Below are 24,204 nucleotides of genomic sequence, written 5' to 3'. Positions count from 1 at the left end.
TGAAATAAAACTACTTCTTGCAAGAAATATTTCAACATAGAGGATAGCTTTAAAAGGAGTCCATCAGCCTGACCACATGGTGGAAAAACTTACCTTCTTCTTCATGGTCATGGCGTTCCTGAGATGGATGGCCAGCTGCCTGATGTAGATGAAGGCGTGCTGGTACGTGGCCTGTGTGTCCAGGGCGTACATCTCAGTGAGTGTTCGCTGCATGAAGTTGATCATGGGCAGGGCGTTGGGAGACGTGAACTTGCAGTTTTGTACATAGGAAATGTACATTTGCTGTTGGAGGGCGCACAAAGCCAATTATTATACCTTAGTCAAAGTAGCCGTGCAGCCATATATGGGGGGAACACTAACAAAAAAAAAATCAAAATCAAAAGTTCATACTGATACTGTCTGTGCTTAAACCTGGTACAGATTGTTCTCTGCCTTCTTGGTCCCCAAATGGAGCTTACCTTGAGAATTGGGACGAGATATGTTTCCTGCTTTTGTCTGCAGATTTTGTTGAGGGCCAGGAAGGCGAGAACACGACTCGTCTCTTCCCCTGTGCTCCACTGCTTCAAAAGTTGCTAAAAAAACAAACACAAAAGCAGGGAAAAACACTTTTTAACTCAATATTCCTGGGATGTACTAGCTGTAGATACCACATTGGGAATTATATCATACCTTAACCAGGTGGCGACACTGCTTGGGCAGACAAAGAAAATACGGCACAAGCTGGTTGGCGTGCCGCAGCACAGCACAGATGACTGTGGCCTCGGTAAGACTGGATAACAGCTGCAGGAGGAGGTGCAATATTGCAATTGTATCAGAACCACCGGGTGATTTTAAGGACACAAAACATCTCATCGGACAGAGATGGATGTGATTTATGCACAGACACAGATCAACAGATACCTGGATGATGTTGCCGATATACATCTTAATGTCGAGCTGATTTTTTTGCCATTTTGGACTAGATGATGGGAGAGTCAGCCTGGAACCAAAACAGGAGAGAGAGAGCACAAGAGTCACATTCCCGCCGCTACGTCAATGTAATAAATGGTGACAATGCTGGGCAGACAAGCTTACTTTTTCTGGTCTTTCTCTGGCTTCACGCTCAGGATCCTCTGAAGGGCCACATAGATGTCTTGGATACAGAGCAGAACCAAGGCGTTGAATACTGCAAAAAACAGAAGACAGATATTTAGTGGCGAATTAAATGGCATTACATTGATGAGAGAACATATCCTGACAAAATGCGTTATATTATATACGGTGTTATGCGCGCACACGCACGCACACACACACACACGCACACAAAATAAAATGCAGCCTCAGGGCGGCTCAGGTTGGAGTCTCCCCGAGCCAGCCTCAGGGGGGCATGGGCCAGTCTCTCCCTAAGCTGGTATCAAGCCTGGATAAATGCGGAGGGTTGCATCAGGAAGGGCAGCCGGCGTAAAACGTTTGCTAAAGCCAAAACATGCGAATCAATCATAGTAGCCAGATCATAGCGGATCACTCGCTTTAAGTTGTACTATCATGGTACTGACTGGAAGAAAAATGGAGTTAGGAGTTATTTTGTTTGTTAGGAACGTTCTGGAGGTGAAAAGAATGCCAGATAGACTTATGAGTCTGAAAGAGGAAATTGAAGGTGTAATGCTCAATGTTGTTAGTGGCTATGCACTGTAGGTAGGATGTGAGTTTGAGGAGGAGTTCTGGAATGTGCTAGATGAAGTGATGCAGAATATCCCCAGAGATGATAATCCTAACCCTAAGTGGAGTAGACTTCGGGCATGGACATGTTGATGAAAGGAATAGAGGGCATGACGAAGTGATGGGCAGAAACGCAGAGGGACAGATGGTGGCAGATTTTGCAAAAAGGATGGAAATGGCTGTAGTGAACACTTTTTCCAGAAAAAAACAGGAACATAGGGTAACTTATAAGAGCGGAGGTAGGAGCACGCAGGTAGACTACATCTTGTATAGACAAGGTAACCCGAAAGAGATCAGTGACTGCAAAATAGTTGTAGGTGAGAGTGCAGCCAGACAGCATAGGATGGTGGTTTGTAGGATGACTCTGGTGACAAGGAAGCTCAAGAGGACAAAGGCAGAGCAGAGGACAAAGTGGTGGAACCTGAAAAGGGAGGAGTGTTGTATGGTTTTCAGGGGGGATTTGAGAAAGGGTCTGGGTGGTCAGGGAGAGCTTCCAGATGATTGGACAACAACAGCTAGTGTTATCAGGGAGACAGGTAGAAGAGTACTTGGTGTGCGATCAGGAAGGAAAGTAGATAAGGCGACTTGGTGGTGGACTGATGAAGTGCAGAAGTACATACAGAAAAGGCGGTAAGCAAAGAAGAAGTGGGATACTGAGAGGACTGAAGAGAACAGACAGTAGTACAGGGAGATACAAGGTACAACGTAAGGTAAAGATAGAGGTAGCAAAGGCAAAGCAAAGGGTGTGCAATGACTTGTATGCTGTACGCTTAAGATGGTAAGGATGTACAACAGATCCAGGTGATTAAGGACAGGGGAAATGTATTGACAGATGCTGGAAGAGTGATGGCACGATGGAAAGAGTACTTTGAAGAGCCGATGAATGTGGAAAATGAAACAGAGGCAAGGGTAGAAGAGGTGACTTTTGTTGACCACAAAGTAGTACAGATTAGTAAAAGTGATGTGAGGAAGGCATTGAGGAGGATGAAGAGTGGAAAAGCAGTGGGTCCTGATGATATACCCGTGGAGGTGTGGAAGTGTCTAGGAGAGGCAGCGGTAGAGTTTCTGACTCGATTATTCTACAGAATCTTAAGAGGGTGAGAAGATGCCTGAAGAATGGAGACCAAGTGTGATGGTGCCTATTTTGTACCACCACATAGGGGGGAGAGGAAGCCGGAGAACCCAAGGAAACCTATGCAGACACAGGGAAAACATAGAAAACTCCACAGACAGGCTATAGCAGAAACAAACCATGTACCCTCTTGCTGTGAGCCGGAAAATGCCAGAGGACTCATTTAAAAAACTAGGGCGTTTTGACCCTTATAAACAAGAACTTGAGGAATGTCTGAATGATTCCATCACAACCTCAAGATGGTCCCCCCAAGGTTACAGCACTTACTGTACTTGTTGATATCAACCTACAAGAAGTTATCTTTCTCTATTACCAGTACTTCAAAAAGCTGCATGCCGTCCAGCTTCTGCAAACTAGTGCAATGCTGTGATTGGTCAAATATCTACAATATCTACAACCATGCAATCTTTTAAATCAGAGGTTCCCAGCCACCGTGCTGCGGACCGGTAATGATGCCAGAAAAAAGGAATAAAGTTGTATAAAAATTAAATGTATTTTTTTTTTAAGTAGTTGTCCAGTGTGGGCGGCATGGTGGCGCAGTAGTAAGCGCTTTGGCCTCAAAGCATGAAGGATCCTAGTGTGATTCTGACAGGGGACCTTTCTGTGTGGAGTTTGCATGTTCTTTCCCGCCCCCGACTGTCCTCCAGGTATATTTATTATATACACTGCTCAAAAAAATAAAGGGAACACTTAAAAAACATCCTAGATCTAAATGAATGAAATATTCTTATGAAATACTTTGCTCTTTACACAGTTGAATGTGCTGACAACAAAATCACACAAAAATGATCAATGGAAATCAATTGCATCAACCATGGAGGTCTGGATTAGGAGTCACACTCAAAATTAAAGTGTAAAAACAAACTCCAGGCTGATCCAACTTTGATGTAATGTCCTTAAAACAAGTCAAAATGAATCTGTGTTGCTTCCTGAGTGGACACTATGATTTCACAGAAGTGTTATTGACTTGGAATTACATTGTGTTGTTCAAGTGTTCCCTTTATTTTTTGAGCAATATATATATATATATATATATATATATATATATATATATATATATAAAATTGACACTTCTGCAATATACTCAGTCAAAGGGATTTTCACCTAGTAGGTCAACAAGTTAACCGTTACTAAAATGCCCCGCAAACAAATGTCACTGGAGAGCTTATTTGAAAAGGGAGAAAGAGCCAATGATGAGACACCAGAAGGGTCTCAGAGTGCATTTAAAGAGAAATACCAATAGCCCTACTAAAACTTCAGCCCCGGTCTAGTAAAAAGTTGTCCCGGATGAAAGTGGTCCACAGCACGAAAAAGATTGGGGACCACTTTTTGAAATGTTTATTTATTTTGACGTCTCTGCATTAATAGAACCCTGATATACTCAATAGATCTGTCATGGCACCTTCTCCCTTCGAAATACAATTGTTTATAGTGGACCTTAAATTATAAAGATTATTGAAATACTGTTTCTTAAATTTGTTTTAGGTTCACAAACCCAATCCAAATGTTGCAGTGCTGACTACTACCCAAAATCAAAATTTAAAATGATCTTTTCCAGCAACAAGCATGCAACATCTAACTTTAATTGAGGAAAAATATATGATTTTGTTTGTTTGCAAAATTCTTAGAATGTGACGGTAGACGGTTCACAAACACAGTTGAGTGTACACAGCTGCCGTGCCAATGTTCAGAAGTCATTGACACTCAGCTGAATAGATGTATCTTGGGATATTTATGGACTCGTCTTAGTTTGACAAACATTATGTTTTTGTATCATGTTTTACTCCTGATGAAGATGCTGTTTGGCATTTAAGTCATGCCCACATTGCAGGATTCAGTGCTCCTGACAATTGTAACACCTGAATTGCACACAGCTTGGGAACCATCAGTAAAAATTAAGGCTCGGTCATTATTCAACGCAGATACTAAAATATATATATCAAAATAGCTAGCTAATCCCAACAATGCCGATAAGCCGTGTTCATCAATGTTCAGTTATTGGACTTAAGACACTGGGGTGACTTTTAAATCACAACGCATGTGGTATAAATGAGTGCCATCGGTCAGTGCTGTACCTGAACTTTCAGCCACCTTGAAGCGGCACTGGCTTCCCCCTTCACCCTTGGTTGTAGCAACAGCAGCCTTGAAGGCCTGGGTAACTTCTCTGAAGAGGCGGGTTGTGGGTCCCTTTCTCAGTTCTTCCCTCCAGTTCTCAATCATTTTGTCGGTGACTTTAATACTCTCCACAGCTTTTTTGGATTTCTTTGAAGGTTTCTGTCCCAGCTCTTCTTCCTCGTCTTCGTCACTGGCCTCCTGAAGTGGCAAAAACATTGCAGGTTGCCGGTTCTCAGAAACAAACTCCAACAAGTCACACCAGCCGCTGCCTTACCTCCAGCGTGGACGGCAATCTGTGGTACTTTTCCTCCTCTTCATCCTCAGAGCTGTCCGTGTCATCAAAGTTCAGAAGAGTTTGGTCATTCTCTTGCAGAAACTTGTAGAACTCTGGATCTTTGCTCTTTAACCTGGACAGTTGCTTCTTGTGCTGGGAGGCTTTACCTTGCTGTGCATCAACCCTACAGAGAAATATGAAGCAATAATACACAAAAGCTCCTTCTCAGGATCTCTGATGGCTACTTTAATTGTGTTATTCCTATTCATTTAGGGCTAAAACTCACATGTTGGTGTCAGCGGATTTCTGGGTTTTTTTCTTGATCTTCTTCTTGAGTCCATTCTGTACAGGAGCCTCTTCTTCGGATTCATCCTCACCCGCAGAATCGAAGCCGGACAGCATGAACTCGTCCACGCTGAGCTCCTCTAGTTTTCTGTAAGAAAAGTGTACAATAGATGAACCGTGAATTTGGGGTTTTAAGTTTACTAACAGCTTGTTTGGGAGCAGCTAACAACAAGGGTAAGCTAGCTAACACTTTCTGACTGAAGTCGCCTAACGATTCCCGAAACACAAAGTACACCCGTCTGTGATAGTAAAAATACATTCTCAAAATAATCTTGTTTGACTCTATCGGCGTATTTTTCAGCGGTATCTTAAAATATACCGCGTTTAGTAGAAGAAATTCAGCACTTACCTTTTCTGTTTCCCGGCCATGCTGGATTCAACATGTGATGCAAAGCCTCGGCTACCCATAATGCACCGCTGCTGTTGGTTTTACGTTTCGAAGCTGCAGCGCTGAGGGTAAATCATTAGATTCACAACTCGGTCTCTAAAGACTTAACGATAAATTGGGATAGCATTTCAGTGTACCCTGTAAGATGAATAGGTAATTAAATTTATGAGTGATTTTGTGTTTCAGAAAGAAATTCGACGATCATAGCATCCCAAAAGTCTGTGTAAGAGCTGCGTTTACAAGAACAAGTCGTGTTGTGTTGTGATGCTTCATGTTAGGCACAGTTAAAATTAAATCAGCGGCTGCATCCACGGGACAGTCGGCGTAACCGGGGAAACACTGCCGGTTATTTCGATACGTCGGCGCTTAATTGCTACAAAGCTGGGCAAGCTAACAAACAGGAAGAATTCCCTGCTGTCACGACACCGACGACGGCTGGCGGTGAGTGTTGCCATTTTATGTTCATATGTTTAATGTCGGCTAATCGTGTTAACCGGTGTCTGAATACGGAAGTCAGCGCGAATATTTGAAGCTGACTTGGATTAAATATCCAAGTAAAAGAAAATGATAGAGACGCGGAAGTCTGTAGGGTTCGTAATTAATTTGGGTTTTTCTTAACGAGAATTTAACGCTAACCAATAAGGGGCGGTTCAATTTGTGGCCAATCGGAACGCCTCTCTGGGGAAGCCACGCCTCCCACACGATCGCGTATATATACAGCGGGCCCACTTCCGGGCTCCGATGAGAGTCTTAAGGTCGTATTAGTTTCAGTCTCATTTCAAGTGATGCTACTTAAAATCATTGACGTTTAGATTTTGGCCCTGAGCGAGTCTTTTCATTATCTAAATAGTAGAAGTTTTACCTGATGTCCGAGAGAGATATAATTTTTCCTCGTTAAAATTCATTTCACTGGTTACGGGTAGCTGCCGCTCCACCTTAAGAAAATGTCAGCGTTCATGCAGGGTTTTTTGGTGTGTTTTTTGCATTGACGTCAAGCGTATACAGCATAAAGCAAATGCTTTCTTCGTATGTTGTACACTTGACTCAGAATATGGAAACATCGCTAAAGATCGGTACCAGTTTCGAAACAACGTGACTGCGACAGCGGCCTATTTTTCTGTCATCCCTTCGAAGAAGTCAAGGCTTTGCAAATATAACCGCAGCACAGCTACCGGTAAAAAAAGAGAAATATACTAGATTAGACTGTTACAGCTGCTGCTGCTGCTGCTGCTGCTGCTGTTGTTGTTGTTGTTATTGTTGCTGTTGCTGCTTTTAGCTGTATTGATAATGAGGATGAATTTGGGTTTGGTGATTTCCTCAGAATACTTAAAGGTAAAACAGTATATGAAAAGAGATTGTGTATGCACTGCAGACCAAGAGTTTGTTTGTTGATACCAGCACAAAATTCTGAGCTGAGCCCGGAGGAGGATGAACCTGCAGGGTGGGAGCAAGACCACTTCAAGTCTTCTTATATTTAAAGATCTTGTGATATTTCTGTGTACAAGCGTCACCTCCAAGTGGAAGAGGGCAGGTGCTGAGCTGAAATACTTTCCACCCTCCTGTATGTTCCCTGACTCTCGCAGTATTGTCTCATGTTATTCCCCTGGGCACTAGCGCAGATTGTTCTCATGCAGATGAACATGGATGGTGTGGGTTTTTTTTGTGCTCCATTGTGTTTTGGAAAGTGTCAACCCAGGGTTAGACGCCGGACAGCTGTGCTGACATTTGAGATGCTCTATAGACTGTGGAGTATTTGTGGAAACAGTGGCTCATAACCCATGAAAACACAGCGATACTAAGTGATTGGGGTATTTGACTTGAAGATGTAATAGAATTCAAAAGAAGAAAGAAAGAAAAGTGGAATCTATTTAAAGTGTTTTGTTTCAGCTTCCTTTGTCACACTCATGCAAGCCATTGTTTCTCCAGTTTTCCTTCACAGCGAGCTCCCTCTTCACCCCTTACAGGATTTGTATGGTGAAATATCACTTGTAATTGTTTTCTCAGTGACGGATCGTCAAAAATGGTTTTCTGTTCTTTGTAGGCGATATTTTAAGTAACCTAATTTATGATGGAATTTTTCAGTAAACACAGTCAGCTTCTCCAAATATGCCTATAAATTCAAGGGACACTGAAAATCTCAACAGGTCACCTCCCAGATGCTTCGTAATTCAGCCTATGCCAAACCCTGAAATGTTTTCGCTATTTATAAATTAGGTGATAGAAAGAAAGAAAAGAAACAGAGCAGAAATCCTGCGTATACCAATCAATGACCACAAATTGGCTAATCAGGAGAAGTTTGATCTGCTGGAATTAAATTGTGCATCAATCTGACTGCAGTTCACCTTTCCTCAACAATGTCCCTTTGGGATGTTATCAGCGTTGACACTGAATGTCACGCATCAGGCCTGTCAACCTACCAATGATTGTCCTGAGATTTCTGTCATGCTGGCAAACCTGCTGACTTAGCCATGAGGAATAACAGTGATTACTCAGGACACCATCCCTGACATTCCTGCAGACAAGCAAATTCCTTTTAATAATTATCTGATGACGAATTACATTTTTATTCGGAGCAAATTTTTGTTTTGTAACTGACTTGGAGTTGTTATTCCCTCTGCTCCAGTTGCCCCGAGTGCGGCACAGGCACGAGGCCGCGACCACCACAGCAGGCACCATGATGGAAGGTGGCATGCAGCTGCTGAACCGTGATGGCCACAGCATATCACACAACTCAAAGCGCCACTACCACGACTCCTTTGTGTCCATGAACAGGATGCGACAACGTGGGCTGCTGTGCGACATTGTGCTTCATGTCTCCAACAAAGAAATCAAGGCACACAAAGTGGTGCTGGCATCTTGCAGCCCATATTTCTATGCTATGTTTACAAGTAAGTTCAATTCCAATACATATTGTCACATTTATTGCTTAAAGCAACTGTGTCAGCGTGGATTTAGTAAATAGTCAGACTTTGTAATTTCTTTGAATGCCTTAGAGTCTGGTCACAAAAGATCTTGTGTGTTCAGTGAACATCACCTCATCCTTTGAGCATCAATGCATCCTTCCCCCTCTTCCTGTCTGGGGCACAGGTGGTCAATGACTGTGTGTGTGTGTGTGTGTGTGTGTTTTGTGTGTGTGTTTGTGTGTGTCAGATTTCCTCGTCAGACTAAAATGTGCCTTCAGACTGTCAATTGTCTGGGTCTGAGACTCAGCTGCTGGGTCTTGTCTCATCAAACCCAACATTAATTGGCTGAGGTTAATAGGGTCTGTTGACCTTTTGTGATGATACACACAGCAACACAATTAGGTCTCTGTGGATATCATTGATGATTTATTGCAGTTTAGAACAAGTGGAACATGAACATGCAGCCTGCTGGCACATCAGTGTCAGGCAAACACATGATTTAAATTCAGGAATTCAACAAAACCTCAGCATTTTCTCTGGGCGATAAAGTGGAGAGGAGAAAACAAACCGCTCTTGACACTTGGCAGCCGAAATATATACATTTGAAGATACTGTTTTTCCGGGTTTTTGAGAAGTTATTGGTTTGTGTTTTAATTCCAACAAATTGTTTAAACATGAAGTGCACCCAGCAGATTTTAAGCCGTCAACAAGGTGCATTTGCCTCATACCAAAATGTCTGGACGAATGTTCATGCTCTGCAAATGCTCAACTCCTCCACCAAGAGTCATCAGAATTGCCCTGGAGGTTTTCCATAATCCTGCTGATAGGCATACAACCTAGGAGTGAAGAGCTCGGCCCACGCACTTAAAAAAAAAAGGGTGATTTAACATGTCAAAAAATGTACATTCTTCCTTTCCCTATGATTAAACCTTTCCATCATGTTTCCTGATATATATATTTTTTTTTGCATAAGTCTGCTGATGAACAAACAAAAAAAAAATCCCAAACATGATCTCCCAAGTGGAGGTAAAAATCTAACTGCTCTTTCTCTGCAGATGAGATGTCAGAGAGTCGGCAGACCCATGTGACCTTGCATGACATCGATCCCCAGGCGCTGGAGCAGCTGGTCCAGTACGCCTACACAGCAGAGATAGTGGTTGGAGAAGGGAATGTTCAGGTAAGGTGAAGGAAACGCACTACAAATTATTTCACTTCATCCTCATGCCACAGACTTACGGGGCATTCCCCCCACCTGTATACATGCACTACCACCAGACCTTGCTCCCTGCAGCGAGCCTCCTGCAGTTAAACGGGGTGCGGGATGCCTGCTGTAAGTTCCTCCTTAGCCAGTTGGACCCCTCAAACTGCCTCGGGATCCGGGGCTTCGCCGACACCCACTCCTGCAGTGACCTGCTCAAGTCGGCACACAAGTACGTCCTGCAGCACTTTGTGGAGGTGTCCAAGACGGAGGAGTTCATGCTGCTGCCACTCAAACAGGTAGGGGATAAGTATTTGTGCCACACACTTCAGAATTGTTCCCAATGACTGTGTCCAGGTCGGCAAAATATCCAGATTCAGTAAGCTGTAATGCATGTAAACCAGGGATGGGCAAACTTTTTGGCTCAGGGGCCGCATTGACTTTTAAAATTTGAGACGGGCCGGATCAGCACAAGATATGATACATATAAAAAAAAGAAAAAAAAAAAAGAAAAAAAAAAGCATTTGTTAACAGTACATATCAGAGTTTGGCATTTGCTTTGAAAATAAAACTAGCTTGGTTTTGAAGGCTCTGACGTTTGCTTGCATTTCATGCACAAACCAGTTTTTTCCTTTTAGCTTCATTTCCAGTTCATTCATGTGTGTCAGTTCATCCACAGTAAAGGATACATCACAAAGCCAATCTGAGACATTCAGCTCAGGAAAAGTAGCTCCAAAAATGAAATAATCTCCTTTTTGAGCTCCATCATTCATTGATCCAATCAATCAATCATTCACATCAAGTATGAATTCTGTATCGATCTTTGGCGGGCCGGATTCAAAAGGCCAACGGGCCGGATGTGGCCCGCGGGCCGTAGTTTGCCCACCCCGATGTAAACACTGTTTTAAGATGTTGCCTCGACAAAAAGTCAAAAGCATGCTTTAGTTGCTCAACATGCCCTGTCTTATTAAGCTAAATGTCTGTAATGATAACCTTACTCGTGTTTGCTCTTAAATAAAACAAATGAAAAGTAGACCAAACACCAGACACTTATCTTCATTAGTTTATATTCATTTTTTTTTCTAAATATGTAGTGGATGGAATTTCATCTGAGGGGGAGTTACGCTGCCCCACCTACCGTCTCACAGTTTTGCAGTGCCTGTGAGGTACAGCAGCTGTAGGTTCAATCTGCTCGATGACTGACTGCCAGCTGAGATCTGGGTGTTCCCCAAGGACACGTCATGTTAAATAATCTAGAGCCCTGAGCTTTTCAACTTATTTAAGAAATTCATGAAAAAGAAGAAGAAAGAAGAGGAGCTCATGAGAGCATACTTAACTTTGTACATGCACCTTCATTGGTGTGTAAATTTGGATAATTCGCCGCTCATGGGTCGTAGGTGAACATTAATCGATCTTAGCTAAAGCTAGTGCTATCAGTTAAAAGGTTGGATATAAGATTACTATTCATGGCTAGACAATTTCTGAATGTGACTCAGCATGTTTGTATTAATAATATTCCTGGCATCCCCTTCTCACTCCTTTTGCACCCGAATTTTCAAGCGGAGCGTCCATGATAACAGCAAGAGTGAAGATGCTTAAAAGCAGATTATACTTTTTTTCCCCCCCCATCATTCTACTTGCCAGCCTGTTCTGTCAGCACTCTGTGCCTGGCGCTAATCTGTAGCAGATCGGCACTGGCCGGTCTAAGGGACTCGTGAGCTGAAACAGCTGTGAAATATGCCCTATATTTATGTCAATTTTCCTGTGAAAGACATGGCGTACTGGAACATTTTGACTTCAGTTGTAGAGATTGTTCAGTTGCTCACAGTAGCATCTCACATGTGGCAGAATGAACACATGCTTAATAATATGAATAGAGACATCATCAGGATGTTGCACAGAATAAAACAGTTTTATTACGACATTCCTCATTCCCCCCTGCATACTGCAGGGGCCGTTAATGCAGTGGATCAGCAGAGACTGTTCCTGGGAGGCGGCTTACTGTTGCCCTGATCTGACCAGGCGGCGCAATAACAGCAGCAGCAGCAGCAGCAGCTGTCTGCTCCGGCCCCAGCCTGCCAGCTTAGGGCCGATCAGGGAACAGTGCCATCCGACCACTCAGACTGCAGCACTCTGTGCCACAGACATATGTGGTAACTTTTACGTGTGCATACTCATACATTGGATGTTTATGACCCTCAAGTGCAAATTACATGATTTTCAATTAATCATAGTAACTTGATCTATATTTTCAAGCATTGAGAACCCCTGTCAAAAAATTAGCTTGAATAAGGTGAAGCAACTGAGGTGGGAAAACAAACTTGAAGGTCAGTATCTATACGACCCATTTTTTTTTTCCTCTGGATATTTGTGGTCAGGTGAAAGTGATGTCACTATACGATGACTGATTTAATGGTTTTAGGCATGCAGTTATTTGTTCTCATGATTTTGTATTGTGATATTTTCTCTCCTTTCAGGTCCTGGATTTGATCTCCAGTGACAATCTTAACGTACCGTCTGAGGAGGAAGTGTACCGGGCCGTGTTGAGTTGGGTGAAGCACGACGTAGACGGACGCAGGCAACATGTACCCTGGGTAAGACTTTTTAATCACCTCACCACAGAGGATCTTTTCAAATTCACTTTGTTTTTCTTTTGTTTTTTTTTCCAACCTGAACGCACTGTTCATGCATCCGTGTCAGCTGATGAAGTGTGTGCGTCTGCCCCTGCTGAGGCGTGACTTCCTGATGAGCAACGTCGACACGGAGCTGCTGGTGCGTCACCACTCGGAGTGCAAGGACCTGCTCATTGAGGCGCTCAAGTATCACCTGATGCCCGAGCAGAGAGGAGTCCTTAGCAACAGCAGAACCCGCCCACGTCGCTGTGAGGGCGCCAGCCCCGTGCTCTTTGCCGTCGGTAAGTATGAAGCTGAAGCAACCCGTCAGGCTTTTAACGTGCTAAGTACAGGACTGTAAGCGTTTTCTGGATCTTAATTGGTGTATTCAGGTAAAAACATCAAGCACAAAACATGAATGCCACATCTCACTTTTCTGTCAGGTATCTCATTCTCAAATGCTTAAAAAAAGCTATAAAAGCATAATAGCATTAAACTGGGCGTTGCAGTGTGGCAGTGGTCAGCTCCTCCACCTCACAATTCCACCGTGGTCTTTTTTGTGCGGCGTTTGTATGTTCTTCCCGTGTCTGCGTGGGTTCTCTCTGGGTTCCCATATTCCCAAAAACAAGCGGCAGGTTCTTCAGAGGCCATAAATGCCGCAGAGGTGTGAATGAGAGGGTTAATGGTTGTACGTCTCTGTATGTGGCTCTGTGATCGACCAGCAACAGGTCCAGGGTGAGCTCATTTACTGCATAAGTAAATGAGTAGATTTTAAGCACAAAAACTACAGTAATATCTTTGTGCGCATTGTATATCAAGGTATGAATACACTGCGATAAAAATTTGAATTCCTCAGTTCATATTTACTGCTAATTTTCAACACAATACTTTCTGATCACTTTGTGCGTACATATTTTTACCCGCCAGGTGGTGGCAGCCTCTTTGCCATTCATGGGGACTGCGAGGCATATGACACCAGGACAGACCGCTGGCACATGGTGGCGTCCATGTCTACCCGGCGGGCACGGGTGGGCGTGGCAGCCATTGGAAACCGGCTCTATGCCGTCGGAGGGTGAGCGGCAAACAACGTTGTCGACTTGCGGGCAGAGTATAAATACCATTTGCTGGTTCGGTGGAAGTTATTACACTGTTGTCTGGGGAAGAGGATTTGTGGGGACTGCATGCCGATGATCTAAATGTAAAATTATCTGAGGATGGTTTTACGAAAACCAACAACTACCCCTTTCCTCATTCATATTTTTATATTCTTTATATTTGCCGTGGCTTGACTGTAGACAGACTAGCTTCCTCGTCAGTGGCGATCGAAACGTCATCTTTCGGTCATTCATCTTTTTCGTCCTCAGTTACGATGGAACCTCAGACCTGGCAACTGTGGAATCCTACGACCCCATCACCAACTCCTGGCAACCTGAGGTTTCCATGGGAACAAGACGGAGCTGTTTAGGCGTTGCGGTTTTGCACGGACTACTATATGCAGCGGGAGGTTATGATGGAGCATCCTGCCTCAACAGGTACATTTTAATCATTGCAATCCTCACCTTGTTGCTGTTTTATGCACTGCGAAGCTGTTTTTTCTTCTGTTCCCAAAGACTGATTTATATAACTGAATCCTTCAAAATGTTTTCCCTGCTTGCAGTGCAGAGCGTTATGACCCTCTGACCAGCACATGGACCTCAATCGCTGCCATGAGCACCCGCAGGAGATATGTTCGGGTGGCAACCCTGGGTATGACATTGCAATGAAACTAGGACACTTATATATCAGAATTAATGCCGGGAATCGAATGGGAGTTGCAGCTTTGGTATTTAACTGCTAATATTTACATACTGGGTATTTACTCCCTTTTCCCTTCCAGATGGCAATCTGTATGCTGTGGGCGGGTATGACAGTTCCTCACATCTGGCAACAGTGGAGAAATATGAGCCCCAGGTATTTCTGTGCTTTTAAACTTTATCATTATAGTCTTCTGATGCCAGGTTTAGATCAACTGCCAGGATGCGAAAGGGGAAAACAAAACTTCGCGCTTGAATCTTAAACGTGTCCCATGCTGCTGTCGATGCATCGCTGAACAGAGCAACACATGGACGTCCATCGCCAACATGCTGAGTCGACGCAGCAGCGCCGGGGTGGCCGTGTTGGATGGCATGCTGTATGTAGCGGGCGGCAACGACGGCACCAGCTGCCTCAACTCAGTGGAGCGGTTTAACCCCAAAACCAACACCTGGGAGGGTGTTGCCGCCATGAACATACGCAGGTTTGTGTGATCTACTACAGATTATAATGCTATTTAACAATTAGGGCTGTCAAACTCAAGGCATTAATCCAGATTAAATCATTTAAAAAATAAATTTGATTAACATTTTCAGGGCATGCAAAGTGCACAATGACTCAAAATCCCACAACTCCACTCACTCGCACAAAATGCTGCTCCAATGCTATCCGTTGGCAGAGCCAATCCAGCAACATAAAATTGTTTGCAAACTCTGCACGGAGGAGTCTTCCATCTTTAAGTACCACGTCAATGTAAACAGATGTATGTGTATGTATGTATACGGGTATATATATATATATGTGTGTGTGTGTGTGTATAATGTATATGTATGTGTCTATATGTAATGTATGTGTATATATATTTGTGTGTGTTTTTATATATATATGTATGTACAGGATATGTATGTGTGTGGTTGTGTGTGTATAGGTATGTATGTGTGTATGTTTACAGGTATATATTAGTTATATATAGGTGTGTGTGTGTATAGGTATATATTTTGTGTGTACCCATACACACACACACATATATATACATAAGTACGTACATATATACATACATATATATGTATTCTGTCATGTGTTTTTGCCCACAAACGTGAAACACAGTTAGTAATAAATAGATATGAATTGAACTAAATGAATCCACAGCGGGTTCTGCGTTTAATCTGATTAAAAATGTTTCGACAGCCCTATTAGCACCAACTTCATTGTCCTAAATATTTATGAGCTTGCACATTTGCTGTTTATCGCAATGAAGGATATAAACTGCCTGATGGGACAAAACACTACATTTTCTTGTCTTTTGAGGGAGGTTTGAATGATTTTGAGCTCATAGAAGAGAATATCAAAGTCTGTTAGATTTCGAAACAAGGCTACAGGGAGAGTCTTGTCAACTAAGTATAAAAAGAGTATTGAAAATTTGGTAGATAACAAAATTGTCTGTCTTTGGACTGACTGTGAACATAAAGCAAAACAGTTGAGATTCTCATTCTCCCAGATGTAGTCACCTTAAATTTGTTGATTATTCCACAAAAACCCACATGCTCTCTGACACGTGTTTGCTGGTGTGTCAGTATCCCGGTGGAGCCGTTTCCTGCGCAACCCCATGAATAAACCATAGTGTCAAGAGTATTTTTTGATCCAGTCGCCAAGAGGCTCAGTTTACGTCAAACAGACCGCTGTGTACCAAGCGTTCATTTATTGCTCGTGTTCGTTTACACCCGTGCTACTGCAGGAAAAAGAGAGAAGAAAATGTCTTTTCTTTGTTTTATATATCCTGCCTGATGAATAAGACAGCGCTCACTATGTGAGGGTAGTTACATCGTAACATGGTCTTTGGTTTTGATTTAATTTAGTTTAATTTATGTGGTGAGTTTTTGTCGTTTCCGCCTGAAACTTGAAAAGCAAGGATGCCTTTTTTAATTCCACAGCATAAATGACTGTTAAAAGGTTAAATAGACTCTTGTATTTAGACTACGTGAATATAAAATCATAGAAAATAAGCTTCAAAACCATAAAGAGGACAATTGTGGTATTCTGAATTAGTCTTCTTCACCTTTTCAGGAGCACCCATGACTTGGTAGCCATGGATGGCTGGCTGTACGCGGTGGGGGGTAACGATGGCAGCTCCAGTCTCAATTCCATCGAGAAGTACAACCCACGCAGCAACAAATGGGTTGCGGCGTCCTGCATGTTTACCCGGCGCAGCAGCGTGGGCGTGGCCGTGCTGGAGCTGCTCAACTTCCCACCGCCTTCCTCGCCCACCCTCTCGGTTTCCTCCACCAGCCTTTGACACGGGGTCACCAACTGGCTGAACTCGGCCTCTGCTGCTGCGGCCCAGACCGGCTCTGGGAAGAGACGCAATTGCTCCGTGTGAGAGGGGGCACGGACAAGGAGAAGCGTAGGGATCGGCCTTAAGAGGACTGTCGCAGCTTCCGGTTTTGGTTTCCGAGCAAGCCCCCAGGGCTAATGGCACATTTCGGTGAAGATTCTAGCATCGTGAAACAATAACACGGACGATATCCTTAAGCTCAACTCGATTCATTTATTTAGCAATTAGTTACGAAACCCCAACGACAATTAGTTATATCCGAAACCACGATAACTGCTAGAGCCTTTTAGCGCTGTCAAATGGAAGAGTAGAATCGGACACGAATCGGTTACTTTTTGGGAAAAAAAAGAATCAATAGATACTGTGAGCATCGTCTGCGTGTTCATCTTAAGATGTCATTTTGCCGCTAAAATTTGGACCAAGTTTGCCATTAACTCTGCACGGGGGTCGGGCAAGGTTCACCACACCACAGACGTACTCTTGGACCAACCACTCCTCAAACCCTGCTCATTTCAACCATCGCTCTAATGTCTAACACACTCCCGCATGGAAAAATGTCAAAGACTCAATGTTATTTCACGGTTTTCATTTATTTCTATTTTGTTTGTCCTCAGCAAAACTCAGGTTTTGCTATCAGGGTTTTTGCCGAAAAAGTATATATATATATATATATATATATATGAGGAACTTAATATGGGAATGTAGCTTTTCATTGGCTATATGATGCATGTTTACATGTTGGCATCAACCTCCCAGACTGGAGGATGGATAAAATGTTAAAATATAGTAGTAGTAGCGCTCTGTCACACTAGGTGGCAGTAACTGGCAACTTTATAAACCTTTCCACCCCCTCAAAGAGCTTGGACATCTGCACTCAACAACCAGGCTCTTCCCACTGTAAATTAATTTGATATATATATATATGAATATATCAAAAGAGAACTATGTTGAATATGTATTTATAAAGATGTGTACATTCTAATATATTTCATTTAAAAGATGGTAAGAGAAGGATACAGATGAGATCTATGCTTATTTAAGAATGTTTTTTTTTTTTTTTTTGTGGGGGGTTATTTATATGTAACATGCGTACCATCAGAGGAACTATTTAAAAGAATGTGTGTGAAAGCGATTTAGGTGCTCTGTTAGTCCGTATTCTGATTTCTTTTTTTTTTTTTCGGTCAGGATTACTTTTCTTGTTTTCTTAATGTTTCTCCACTGCCACACCAGACACTGTCTATAACGGCGCGAAAAGCTAAAGTTGTTTCCAAATGAATTGATCTGTGAAATAATTCTTCGTATTTAATTTGTAGATGAGCATGCAGTCGGATTGTCTCCTCAGAGCTTATCATGGCAAAAGACTCGCAAGTACTGTTTTTAACCACAGTGAGTTACATTGTTTATACTCGGTGCTGTTATTTATTTCGACATCTCTCTTTAAGTGTCATATCCTCTTCAAGTTCTGTTGTTGTTGCTGACGTGGAACAATCTAGATTATGACAAAGATATACAAGAATCATGACTGGTGTGTAATTAAGCAACAATAAGTTGGCAGAAGAAAATGTGCTTGTTGACTTTGTTACGTTACCACTGATCTTGTACCTTTATTTGAATCTCTCTCTATATATATTTTTTAATACATGTCAGTATGCCAGTTATGTTCCCACGTGGCATTGTAATATCATTCTAAACTTCTGAGAAGTTGCCTTTTGTTTTCACGTTTTTATTCTAAATGGTTTATCTGCCTCTGTTAACCTTAAACTACCTTACTTTCCACCGTGTATTTGTGTGGGCTCGTTTGAAAAGTCAGTATTTGTCAGGGACAGACGAAAAACCACAAATGACTCTGGATTCACCTCTGTGGTTCAAACTGTAAATAGGAAAAATGGCTCGAGTTATTAGTGAATCCATTTGTGCAATTTCAATGTTATTGTAGCTTCATTATGAGTTTGTTCAATGTGGTGATAATGTTTATTTATGATATGTTTGTTATTTATGAAGAACTTTAAAAAAAATGAATTTTGCACTATCGTGAATGGAGCAATACACAGGATAAAAAAATAAATAAAGTTATTTCAGATGTGATTATTTCAGAAAGTCTCAAGAGATTTGATCACACTCACACACACGCGCACACACACACACGTTGGAACAAAATGTGGACATTGTAAAGTCCAGCAGTAGTTCATCATGCATTGGCAATTATCCCATGAGGCTCAATATCCTCGTCGTTCTGGAGCAGAAATACAGCTACTGAAAACACACAACACACAAACACGTAAAGCTTCTGTTGCTAGGGTCACTATACACTGTTGCCTGGTACCTTCCTAACACTCCTCTTTCAGTGTGATCTATGCAGACAGCTGAACACTCTCACTTTACCCTTCCTGACCTCAGTCACATGGAGTCCACACCTGTGGCTGCTCAGCACTGAATCCCAGCGAGTCCCGCTCACCCAAAAACACAAACAGGCCCGATGACACGGAAAAAGCAAAGTAGCTACAGGGAGAGAATTAACTGACAACCAGCGTTACACATCTGGGTAAATTACTGTGTACTTGTGCCATCTGATGTTAGTTTTCCCAGCACCACATTTTACAGTTTGACCAAATTCTGAAACTTAAGTGTCACATTCACATACAGGTCTAAAGTCAGAGTTACAGTTTGCAGAAACTCGTTTGCCAATTTTAAGTGTTTTCCCTTTTCTGGCTTTTAAAATGATGGCAATCTTAGAAAACAGTCACTGGATCTCAAATGGAAATTTAATCAACGTGCCGTTCCTATTGACCTTTACGCCTCTACATTCAGTGTCTCCGACAAAAAATACCAATTAGCCGCAGAGATTATCGTTGGACAGTGCCCATCCCCGTTCTACAGGAATTTAATGAATAGTTTAATTGCCATAAAGACATGGATATTGCAGCTGTAAATAATCTCTTCTGTATTGAAGATGGTAATGAGATTACGCTCTGTCTAAATTTTGCAACTAGAGGAGCAGCTAATCCATCTGAGAGTGTTCGGGCGGCATTTTCTCTCCGTGCACATACAGCCCACATCAAGCAAAGATTTGATATTTTGACTTTCGCGTCCTGACCGTGCTTATTTCCTTATTCAGGTTAAACATGCATGCACACACAGCCCAATAGTAACAATCATTAAAGAATCCCCAACACAATTTTACCCGCAATGAATGTGTGTGTTTGTACTGAAACTTAAAAAGTCAATGAACTGATAAGTGATTAAATCTAATCACCACAAACAACAAAAACTCAAATCATGATTGCGTTGCCAACTGTCTGTTTTTGCCTCAGACCGGCGGTCAGACACCTCTGAGATGGAACATGTAGACACTAATAAAGATTCATTTATTCCTCTCTAGAGTAACAGAGCTCATATTTATTCTACACCACAGCATCTGCGTTTGGTGCTCCGTGTAGTTAATGTTTTTTTTTAGCAGTATGGCTAGGAGGTATATTCTCAAATGAGAATTTGACTCACTTCCTCACAGATTTATATACGTAGACTTCTTTGTGTTTCTACTTCAGTATCCTAAATAGTTACTATTTGGGTATCTTGGTGGTTTTCTCATCCAGCAGGCTGAGTCTGCTGTTGGCTCTAAGCTCGCCACCCTGGAGTAGGTGGATGAGGACAGCCTGCTGGCAAAACTGCTAGCAATTATAGCAAATCCCTCCCACCTCCTCTACAAAACAGTGGACAACCTCAAAAGCAGCTTGAGCAAAGACACAGGAAATCATTCCTGCCCGGCGCCATCGGACTATCCGACTCATCTTCCTTGGTTAAATCTGCCCACAGAGAACTGCACTGAGGCGCCTCCAACGTCCCCTGCACTCCATTCCAACATTCTCAGACTTTACTGTCATGTATATAGTTCATATGTATATATTTCAAAATTGTCAGTTTATTCTTAGTAACTTTTCTATCCCATTCTGTGTATCTGTCTTATATCCATCCCATTCTGTGTATATATATATATATATATATATATATATTCATACATCCATCTCATTATGTATATACAATATATCAATTATATCCATTCCATTCTTTTCATATTTATGTCCATCTCATTCAAGATATATGTATTACATCCATTTCATTCTCTGTATATACATCTGCATCCGCCCATCTCATTCTGTATATACATATTATATCCACCCCAATCCGTGTCTGTAAATTTGATACGTGTAATATGTATTATATCCCGGTCCGTGTATATATTTTTGTATCTATCTTATGCTATGATATAGATGTTGTACATATGTATTATATCTATTCTGTTCTGTGTGTATATTATGTGTGTGTGTATATATATATATATATATGTGCATCTCATTCTATATTTATGGATTATATCCATCCCAGATGACCTTCCTCACAAACAAAGAAAAACTTTGGATCCAGTCTTCCTTTGCCTGGACGCTGGTCACTGTGGCCCCTCTCTGGAGCCAGGCCTGGAGGCAGGGCTCGATGGCAAGCGGCTGGTGGCCGGGGCGTCACCCATGGGGCTCGGCCGGGCACAGCCCGAAGGATTGACATGGGTCCCTCTTCCCTTGGGTTCACCACCCACAGGAAGGGCCAAGGGTGTCGGGTGGTGGTCCGATACTCAGCTGCAGAAGCTGGTTCTTGGGCCATGGAATGCCACCCCTCCGGCGTGGAAAGAACCCGAGCTGGTGCGCGAGGTTGACATTCTAGGCCAGGCGATTGTGGGAATATTGATTGTCCCTTGGGGTTTAACCCGGTGGACGAGAGGGTTACCTCCCTCTGCCTTCAGGTGGGAGGGCGGGAAGGACTTGATTTGGAGGAATGGCTCCCCCGATCTGAAGACAAGTGGTGTTCTGTTGTTGGACTTCTGTGCTCATCATGGATTGTCCATGACAAACACCATGTTCAGACATAAAGGTGTCCGTGTGCACTTGGCACCAACACACCGTAGGCCACAGTTCTTTGATCGACTTTGTGGTCGTGTCGTCGGACTTGCGGCCGCATGTCCTGGACACTCGGTGAAGAGAGGGGCGGAGCTGTCAACTGATCACCACCTGGTGGCGAGCTGGCTCAGATGATGGGGGCCAGACCCGGTGGACCCAAACGTAACGTGAGGGTCTGCTGGGAATGCCCAGGAGATGGACTCCGCCAAGGCTGCCCTTTGTCTGCGATTCGGTTCGTAGCTTTTATGGACAGAATTTCTAGGTGCAGGCTGGGCGTCGAGGGGATCCGGTTTGTTGGCTGCAGGATCGAGTCTCTGCTTTTTGCAGATGATGTGATTCTGTTGGCTTCATCAGGCCAGCTGATGATCCAACTCTCACTGGAATGGTTTGCAGCTGAGTGTGAACCGGCCGGTATGAGGATCGGCACCTCCAAACAGTTAAGACAATTTATATTTCATTGTATTTCTTATTCTTCCTCCTTTCTATTATTATCTATTACTGTTATGTTTTTACTTGAAACTCTGGCACAACAATTTCCTTCGGGATAAATAAAGTTGTTCTGATCTCATCTCAAATCCAAGACCATAGTGCTCAACCGGGAAACGGTTGAAATGCCCATTCCAGGTCAAGGAGGAGGTCCTCTCCCAAACAGAGGAGTTCAAGTGTCTCGGGTCTTGTTCACGAGTGAGAGAAAGATGGAGCGGGAGATCGACGGGCGGATCGGTGCAGCATCTGTGGTGATGTAGACTCTATACTCTGTCGTGGTGAGGAAGGAGCTGAGCCACAAGGCAAAGCATTCAATTTACAGGCGGATCTACATTCCCACCCACCTAAGCTACGAGCTGTGGGTAGTGACTTATAGAACAAGATTGCGGATACAAGTGGCCGAAATGAGTTGTCTCCGCACGGTGGCCCGACTCTCCTTTAGAGATCGGGTGAGACGCTCAGTCTTCCAGGAGGAGCTTGGGGTAGAGCATGGGGAGGAGCCAGATGAGGTGACTCGGGCATCTGGTCAGGATGCCTCCAGGACACCTCCTGGGGAAGGAAGGAATTCTGGGCATGACCACAGGGGAGACCCAGGAGACGCTGGAGAGACTATGAATCCAGGCTGAACTGGAAACGCCTTGGGGTCCCCCCAGAGGAGCTGGACCATGTAGCGGGGAGAGGGGGGTCTTGGCCTCACTGCCCCTGCAACCTGACTCTGGACAAGTGGGGGAAGACGGATGGATGGATGGATGGATGGATGGATATAACCATCCGATACTGTGTTAATATATCAATATATCCATCTCGTTCTATATGTATAAAATTCTTCTCATTCTCTATGTATATATACGCTGCTCAAAAAAATAAAGGGAACACTTAAAAAACACATCCTAGATCTAAATGAATGAAATATTCTTATGAAACACTTTGCTCTTTACACAGTTGAATGTGCTGACAACAAAATCACACAAAAATGATCAATGGAAATCAATTGTATCAACCCACGGAGGTCTGGATTAAGAATCACACTCAAAATTAAAGTGTAAAAACAAACTCCAGGCTGATCCAACTTTGATGTAATGTCCTTAAAACAAGTCAAAATGAATCTGTGTTGCTTCCTGAGTGGACACTATGATTTCACAGAACTGTGATTGACTTGGAGTTACATTGTGTTGTTCAAGTGTTCCCTTTATTTTTTTGAGCAGTATATGTATGTATACGCGTATGTGTGTGTGTGTTGTGTGTGTGTGTGTGTGTGTGTGTGTATACCCTACATTATTCCTATGCTGATCTGACTGTTTACTTTAAGTTATCCCACTTGCATAATGGGTGAATGTACCTGGCTGTGATAAGTTAATGCTATCTATCTATTCATCCATCCCTCCATCCATCTATCTATTCTCTGTGGGACCATCCAAAGCCTGCAGGTGTGTGGCAAATCAGCAACCTCACTTTTACACACCCATCGTCCAGCTACTTATTCAATGCAGCCAATGTTCTGATTGGAACGGGAATGAATCAGCTATAGTTTAGCTGCTTTGTTATTGTAAGCCAACATCTGTACATCCTATTCAGGCCACGGCGTCCCTGGACCCTCTCTGGCAGGACCGAGGTGTCAGCTGGACCGGCATATAAAGCGAGAGGCCCGACCCCTTTTGACATGAATGAGCCTGATGCGGGAACTGCGCCAGTTTCACTAAATATGTTTACAACCCTAGAGGCTTACCGCTGTGTGGCCGGGGAACCAAATCGCGAATACGCAACCAAGAGGTGCGCCCGATGAAGGGAAACTGAGTGGGTTGACAAAATGAAACAGATATATACTGCAATAGCCCGGCAGCCTTATGCCAATGGTGTTTGACAGTTTTTAGGATTTTTTAGTTACTGGGAGGTGGAAATAAAAATGCTTGCAAACAAAGGAGGCGTTCAAATATTCATATTGAACGCAGATAAATGCACATTCAAGGTGAAGAAAATAGATAAT

General features: G+C 43.0%; 2 protein-coding genes across 5 annotated transcripts in view; one reads left to right on the top strand and one right to left on the bottom strand.

The window, feature by feature from the left end:
- Nucleotides 1-5,948, bottom strand: part of noc2l (NOC2-like nucleolar associated transcriptional repressor) — a 28,157-nt gene extending 22,209 nt beyond the window's left edge. Inside the window, exons 1-9 of the mRNA XM_086141109.1 lie at nucleotides 5,914-5,948; nucleotides 5,506-5,652; nucleotides 5,220-5,403; nucleotides 4,906-5,143; nucleotides 1,075-1,165; nucleotides 901-979; nucleotides 670-780; nucleotides 459-572; nucleotides 94-282 (exon numbers count right to left, since the gene is read on the bottom strand). Coding sequence (XP_085997235.1) covers nucleotides 94-282; nucleotides 459-572; nucleotides 670-780; nucleotides 901-979; nucleotides 1,075-1,165; nucleotides 4,906-5,143; nucleotides 5,220-5,403; nucleotides 5,506-5,652; nucleotides 5,914-5,933 — 1,173 coding nt within the window. The 5' untranslated portion in view covers nucleotides 5,934-5,948. The remainder of the gene's footprint in view (nucleotides 1-93; nucleotides 283-458; nucleotides 573-669; nucleotides 781-900; nucleotides 980-1,074; nucleotides 1,166-4,905; nucleotides 5,144-5,219; nucleotides 5,404-5,505; nucleotides 5,653-5,913) is intronic.
- A 25-nt stretch (nucleotides 5,949-5,973) lies between these two features.
- klhl17 (kelch-like family member 17) lies at nucleotides 5,974-18,885 on the top strand. Of its 4 annotated transcripts, none has more exons than XM_086141106.1 (12): nucleotides 5,974-6,393; nucleotides 8,576-8,840; nucleotides 9,911-10,032; nucleotides 10,131-10,352; nucleotides 12,531-12,647; nucleotides 12,754-12,967; nucleotides 13,593-13,737; nucleotides 14,030-14,197; nucleotides 14,323-14,411; nucleotides 14,542-14,615; nucleotides 14,759-14,940; nucleotides 15,053-15,351. In XM_086141106.1, the coding sequence occupies exons 2-12, from the start codon at nucleotides 8,627-8,629 to the stop codon at nucleotides 15,300-15,302; spliced, it is 1,797 nt and encodes a 598-aa protein (XP_085997232.1). In that variant the 5' UTR covers nucleotides 5,974-6,393; nucleotides 8,576-8,626; the 3' UTR covers nucleotides 15,303-15,351. The 4 variants fall into 4 exon arrangements, with proteins under 4 accessions (XP_085997232.1, XP_085997234.1, XP_085997233.1 ...); XM_086141108.1 differs by lacking the exon at nucleotides 15,053-15,351 and adding an exon at nucleotides 16,521-18,885 and having other exon boundaries at nucleotides 5,981-6,393; XM_086141107.1 differs by lacking the exons at nucleotides 5,974-6,393; nucleotides 15,053-15,351 and adding exons at nucleotides 6,954-7,126; nucleotides 16,521-18,885.
- The last annotated feature ends 5,319 nt before the right edge of the window (nucleotides 18,886-24,204 follow it).

Source organism: Fistularia commersonii, chromosome 34 (genome assembly GCF_037954325.1).
Source record: "Fistularia commersonii isolate RoL2024-O1a breed Wild chromosome 34, RoL_Fcom_v1.0, whole genome shotgun sequence".
In the NCBI taxonomy this organism is placed as follows: Eukaryota; Metazoa; Chordata; class Actinopteri; order Syngnathiformes; family Fistulariidae; genus Fistularia; species Fistularia commersonii.
Note: the sequence above shows the minus strand (reverse complement) of the source record. Positions and strands in the feature narration are given on the sequence as shown.

Bases quoted from the DNA above. Each gene is read 5' to 3' on its own strand.
- klhl17 (XM_086141106.1), top strand. From the start codon at position 8,627: ATGATGGAAGGTGGCATGCAGCTGCTGAACCGTGATGGCCACAGCATA. The intron at 14,198-14,322 runs GTACATTTTAAT...CCCTGCTTGCAG, and splicing joins GGAGCATCCTGCCTCAACAG to TGCAGAGCGTTATGACCCTC. The intron at 14,616-14,758 runs GTATTTCTGTGC...ATCGCTGAACAG, and splicing joins TGGAGAAATATGAGCCCCAG to AGCAACACATGGACGTCCAT.